A 7,033-nucleotide genomic window follows, 5' to 3' on the forward strand; every position below is an offset into this window, starting at 1 on the left:
TGTGTGTATCATCCTCTACCCCATGACGTCATTCGTTGTATATTGTGTGTATTATCCTCTACCCCATGACGTCATTTGTGGTATATTGTGTGTATTATCCTCTACCCCATGACATCATTCGTTGTATATTGTGTGTATTATCCTCTACCCCATGACGTCATTTGTGGTATATTGTGTGTATTATCCTCTACCCCATGACGTCATTCGTTGTATATTGTGTGTATCATCCTCTACCCCATGACGTCATTCGTTGTATATTGTGTGTATTATCCTCTACCCCATGACATCATTCGTTGTATATTGTGTGTATCATCCTCTACCCCATGACGTCATTCGTTGTATATTGTGTATTATCCTCTCCCCCATGACATCATTCGTTGTATATTGTGTGTATTATCCTCTACCCCATGACGTCATTCGTGGTATATTGTGTGTATTATCCTCTACCCCATGACGTCATTCGTGGTATTTTGTATATTCACGTTCGAACCTTTAATGTTGATCGAAGATTCTGTTTCCATTTTTCTCACCAATCAGATATGAAGGGGAATTTGTTCAGGGGAAATTCCACGGTGCGGGAGTCTTCACCCGCTATGACAACATGAAGTACGAGGGGGAATATAAAGGCGGTCGGGTGGAAGGATACGGTAAGTGGATGGTTTCTGCTCTGATGTTCCGAACATTACAGAAACATTGTAACCTCATACCTGTGTTGTGCGGATCAGAGTTCTCTTCAGTCACAGCATCCTTTCATGGATAAGGGAAGGGATGGACACTGCTCAGCCGACCCCAGGAGTCCAATGTTGAGGAATGACCTCAGCCACCAATCTGGCCACGCCCTGTGACACGTTTCACCCCAACCACTGCGGTCACAGAAGGGCAAGGCAAAATAGTGCCCCATCATTGGTGTCAGTGGGAGGAATAGTGCCCCATCATTGGTGTCAGTGGGAGGAATAGTGCCCCATCATTGGTGTCAGTGGGAGGAATAGTGCCCCATCATTGGTGTCAGTGGGAGGAATAGTGCCCCATCATTGGTGTCAGTGGGAGGAATAGTGCCCCATCATTGGTGTCAGTGGGAGGAATAGTGCCCCATCATTGGTGTCAGTGGGAGGAATAGTGCCCCATCATTGGTGTCAGTGGGAGGAATAGTGCCCCATCACTGGTGTCAGTGGGAGGAATAGTGCCTCATCACTGGTGTCAGTGGGAGGAATAGTGCCCCATCATTGGTGTCAGTGGGAGGAATAGTGCCCCATCATTGGTGTCAGTAGGAGGAATAGTGCCCCATCACTGGTGTCAGTGGGAGGAATAGCGCCCCATCATTGGTGTCAGTAGGAGGAATAGTGCCCCATCACTGGTGTCAGTGGGAGGAATAGTGCCCCATCATTGGTGTCAGTAGGAGGAATAGTGCCCCATCATTGGTATCAGTGGGAGGAATAGTGCCCCATCATTGGTATCAGTGGGAGGAATAGTGCCCCATCATTGGTGTCAGTAGGAGGAATAGTGCCCCATCATTGGTGTCAGTAGGAGGAATAGTGCCCCATCATTGGTATCAGTGGGAGGAATAGTGCCCCATCATTGGTGTCAGTGGGAGGAATAGTGCCCCATCATTGGTGTCAGTGGGAGGAATAGCACCCCATCACTGGTGTCAGTGGGAGGAATAGCGCCCCATCATTGGTGTCAGTAGGAGGAATAGTGCCCCATCACTGGTGTCAGTGGGAGGAATAGTGCCCCATCATTGGTGTCAGTGGGAGGAATAGTGCCCCATCATTGGTGTCAGTGGGAGGAGTAGGGCCCCATCATTGGTAATCATAATGGCACTGGGCAGGAAGGGGTTAACATCTGTGGTGATCAAAGGGTTACCTGTGTGTTTCACATATGTGCTGTGTTACTGTGTAAGCATGGTACTATGCAGAGCCATACACAGCAGCATGTCCGGTGCTGACGGGAGAGATCTGTATTGTTTACATACAGACCTCTCCCCTGTCACTATTCCTTGGTGATCGGCGGGTGCCAGCGGGGAATCGCCGGTGCAGGTAGGGCGGTGCATGCGCACCCCCTACCCGGCAATGCTATGTCACGCTGAGGTTTTTCTGCCGCGTTAGCGATGTTCATCCAAAGCTACAGCATATCCTAAGTGAGATTTGTTTTGCGCACACACAGGCCTGCTGACCTTTCCTGACGGTTCCCATGGGATTCCGAGAAACGAAGGTCTCTTTGAGAATAACAGACTGGTGAAGAGAGAGAAGTGCCAAGCGGTGATCCAGAGGGCCATAAGTGCCTCCAAAGCCTCCTGCTGCCTGGCGGTCAACCAAGTCTGACGGGACGGTGTCACTGCAACCCGCGCCGCTTCTCACGTCCTACAAGTGCACTCACTTTACTTTTTGTTTTTTTTCTTTTACGTGTTTACACTGCTTGCTGGTAAAAGCAGCCCAAGCGACTGACGCACCCAGGAGCGCTTCTCGTTCCATGCTTTATAGTCAGAGATACCGATACATAGATGGAGTCGGGACCCGAGACGAGGCCTTCTGGGGTTGTGTTGGTGCTGATACCTCCGAGGTCAGGAGAACTTATACAGTGCCTCCCGAGGTGGGGGGGGGGAGGAGAGGGGGGAGAGAGAGAGGGGGGAAAGGGGGGAGAGGAGGAGAGAGAGACCACCTCGACCTCCATGTTATGGAAGGAATAGATGGGGGGGGGGGGGGGTAGCTGCTGACTGGACTGGACTTCTCACCATATAAAGTATGGAATAAATTGTTTTGCACTGTTTTATTTAACTGATTGTTTGGGTTCAAGTCGTCCCTTTATTGGCCGACCTCCACACCCCAAATCCAGACTCCACTTTCTGCTCACCTCCACACCCCAAACCCCTCTCTGCACCTTAGACCCCCCATCTGCTTATCTCCACACCCCAAACTCCCCTCTGAAGCCCCCAGATCCCCGTCTGCTCACCTCCACACCCACTCTGCACTCCAGACCCCCATCTGCTCACCCCCACACCCCAAACTCCCCTCTGTACCCCAGACCCCCATCTGCTCACCCCCCACACCCCAAACTTCCCTCTGTACCCCAGACCCCCATGTGCTCACCTCCACCCCCCAAACTCCCCTTTGCACCTCAGACCCCCCCCCCCCCCTCTACATACCTCAACACCAAATACTCCTCTCCACACCTCGGACCTTCCCCCCCCGCACCTCAGACCCACCCTCTATGCTCACTTTTATACCCCAAACTCCCTTCTACACCTCAGACCCCCACACGGATCACCTCCACACCCCAAATCCCCCTCTGCACCTCAAACCCCCCATCTGCTCACATCTAAACCCCAAACTCCCCTCTGCACCTCAGATCCCCCCAGAACCCTGTCTGCTCACCTCCACACCCCAAACTCCCCTCTGTACCTCAGACCCCCCCCAGAACCCTGTCTGCTCACCTCCACACCCACGGTGTACTCCAGATCCCCGTCTGCTCACCCCCACACCCCAAACCCCCGTCTGCTCACCTCCACACCCCAAACCCCTCTCTGCACCTCAGACCCCCCCCAGAACCCTGTCTGCTCACGTGAGCAGACAGGGTGCACTCCAGATCCCCGTCTGCTCACCCCCACACCCCAAACTCCCCTCTGTACCCCAGACCCCCATCTGCTCACCTCTACACCACAAGTCCCCCTCTGCATCTTAGCACCCCCCCCCCTACATACCTCCACACCCAATACTCCTCTCCACACCTCAGAACCACCCCCCCCCCACCTCAGACCCACCCTCTCTGCTCACTTTTACACCCCAAACTCCCCTCTGCACATCAGACCCCCCCCTTCCTTGGCTCACCTCCACACCCCAAACTCCCTTCTACATCTCAGACCCCCTCCCCACTCTTCTCTCTTCCACATCACAAACCCCCCCTCTGCACCCCACTCTTGCTGCTAACCTCTGCACCCCCAACCCCCTCCTCCCCTCTGATCCCCTCCACACCCTTCCTAGCTTTTTGCTCACTAGAGCCTCAGGGGAGGGCCATAAAGGCTGTGAGAGATGCCAGTCCAGGGAGGAACCAAACAATGAGCGTTGCCAGACTAGTGATCTGCAGGGGCCTGGGGTACTTTGCAGCAGTTGGTGAGCAAACTTCTAAAAACAATGGAGGGCAGTTGCAGCATCCAAACCCTTCCCCACATCAAAACACTGCGTCCGGGCACTCAGTAGAATATATGGGGCACATACCCTGGGTGCGGCACCCCCTTCCCCCCATAAATACACTGTGTCTGGGATATATGGGGCACATACCCCGGGTGCGGCTCCCCTTCCCCCCATAAATACACTGTGTCTGGGATATATGGGGCACATACCCTGGGTGCGGCACCCCCTTCCCCGCATTAAAACACTGTGTCTGGGGCACTCAGTGGGATATATGGGGCACATACCCTGGGTGCGGGACCCCCTTCCCCCACATCAAAACACTGCGTCCGGGGCACTCAGTAGAATATATGGGGCACATACCCTGGGTGTGGGACCTCCTTCCCCCCATAAATACACTGTGTCTGGGGTACTCTGGGATATATGGGGCACATACCCTGGGTGTGGGACCTCCTTCCCCCCATAAATACACTGTGTCTGGGGTACTCTGGGATATATGGGGCACATACCCTGGGTGCGGGACCCCCTTCCCCCCATAAATACACTGTGTCTGGGGTACTCTGGGATATATGGGGCACATACCCTGGGTGCGGGACCCCCTTCCCCACATTAAAACACTGTGTCTGGGGCACTCAGTGGGATATATGAGGCACATACCCTGGGTGCGGCACCCCTTCCTCACATTAAAACACTGCGTCCGGGGCACTGTGTAGAATATATGGGGCACATACCCTGAATGCGGCTCCCCCTTCCCCCATAAAAACACTGCGTCCGGGGCACTGTGTAGAATATCTGGGGCATGTACCCTGGGTGTGGGACCCCCTTCCCCCCATTAAAACACTGCATCCGGGGCACTGTGTAGAACATATGGGGTACATACCCTGAATGCGGCACCCCCTTCCCCCCATAAATACACTGTGTCTGGGGCACTCTGGGATATATGGGGCACATACCCTGGGTGCGGCACCCCCTTCCCCCCCCCCCCCATAAATACACTGTGTCTGGGGCACTCTGGGATATATGGGGCACATACCCTGGGTGCAGCACCCCCTTCCCCCCATACATACACTGTGTCTGGGATATATGGGGCACATACCCCGGGTGCAGCACCCCCTTCCCCCCATACATACACTGTGTCTGGGATATATGGGGCACATACCCCGGGTGCAGCACCCCCTTCCCCCCATACATACACTGTGTCTGGGATATATGGGGCACATACCCCGGGTGCAGCACCCCCTTCCCCCCATACATACACTGTGTCTGGGATATATGGGGCACATACCCCGGGTGCAGCACCCCCTTCCCCCCATACATACACTGTGTCTGGGATATATGGGGCACATACCCCGGGTGCAGCACCCCCTTCCCCCCCCCCCATACATACACTGTGTCTGGGATATATGGGGCACATACCCCGGGTGCAGCACCCCCTTCCCCCCATACATACACTGTGTCTGGGATATATGGGGCACATACCCCGGGTGCAGCACCCCCTTCCCCCCCCCCATACATACACTGTGTCTGGGCATGTGCTCCTCCAGGCCCTAACTAAAGCTTCTATAAAAAAAAAAGTTTATTTCATAGAAAGTGTATCCCTGGCTTCTATGAATGGGGGGGGCGGAAAGATTGGGGATAGTCGGGCCTGTCACAGCCCCCTTAGTTCTATGAACCCCCCACACTGGATGATTGCAGGGGGTTGGTGGCGGAGTAGGACTCAAGGAGGACACATCTCTCTGGAGGTGATTAATGTCCCTTGTGCTGATTAATTTTCAGTAATTTTATGCTGTCCGTTTGTGAAGATCTTTCAGTATAACTTCCATCCCTCAGTCAGGTTTTCTATACTTGATGAAGGAATCTACCAAATCGTGAAGTTGGCCAATAAAGGGGATGACTTGAACTGCAGATTTTCTCCGATGGTGACTACGGTACGACGCTGATTGCATAGAGATTGTACCGAGCTTTCTGTACAAAGCCAAACCGTCCCCCATAGGAGGAAGGGACTCCTTTTCAGGATGGAAATGTAGAGGAGGTCGAGGTGACAAAAAGGAAAATGCTATTTCCTTGACCCGTTTATGTATTGCTGAACCATTTTCTGCAGTTTCACATTACACAGTCTGTGGCAGTCCTTGTTGCCAGAGGAGCTTACAATCCAATGTCTGTATTAGGGCTTGTACACACTAGCTTCAGCCTCTGAAGAGCGATCCCCATTCAGATTGCTCTTCAGAGAGCAATTTACACTGCCATCTTTAACCTCTTGAACCCCGCACTGGAGTGCCACTAACCTGTGCGTTGCATGCCGTTGCTAGGTACTTGCAGAGCAGCTCGAGTTGCATGGCACTTGCCAAAGGTGACACCCGCAGCTGCTGCCTTTGAATTTGAAGGGGGTAGCGATTGGGGGTTGGTAAAAGCATGGCTCAACTGCAGAGTTTTAATGCCCCCCCAGCCACTAGTGTCAACAAGCCCTTCGTTATACAGGCTCACACACAGTAGGCTCAGGCTGGATTGAAGCCAGTTAACGTAAGTGATTGGCTACTCGGACAAACCCACATAAAGGCTCCGGGCAGATCGCGTCCTTTGTGGGAATAAATCCATCTGGGCAGCAGTGGCTCAGTAGTTGGAACATCTGCCTTGCAGGCGCCCAGGGTCCCTAATTTGAGTTCCGGTCAGGACACTATCTGCATGGAGTTTGCACGTTCTTCCTGAGCTCACAATGGTTTCCTCCATTATCACACTCCAGGGGTGCACCGGCAGGTTAACTGGCTCCTGTCTAAATTGGCCCCAGGATGTGTGAGAGATAGGGACCTTCAACTGTAAGCTCCTCGAGGTCAGGGACGGCTCTGACTGTATAATATGTAAATTGTTGGCGCTGAATACAAATAGCAGAAACAATAATAATCCATCAACTCAAA

General features: G+C 53.2%; 1 protein-coding gene across 1 annotated transcript; it reads left to right on the forward strand.

The window, feature by feature from the left end:
* Positions 1–537: 537 nt before the first annotated feature.
* MORN4 (MORN repeat containing 4) lies at positions 538–2,594 on the forward strand (the record flags this gene model as incomplete). Its single annotated transcript, XM_089664192.1, has 2 exons — positions 538–647; positions 2,161–2,594. Coding segments are annotated over 2 exons (268 nt in total), but the record flags the coding sequence as incomplete, so codon positions are not given.
* Positions 2,595–7,033: the final 4,439 nt, after the last annotated feature.

Source organism: Staurois parvus, unplaced genomic scaffold, assembly GCF_062004578.1.
Source record: "Staurois parvus isolate SC_StPar_1 unplaced genomic scaffold, SC_StPar_1.0 ptg001853l, whole genome shotgun sequence".
Lineage (NCBI taxonomy): Eukaryota > Metazoa > Chordata > Amphibia > Anura > Ranidae > Staurois > Staurois parvus.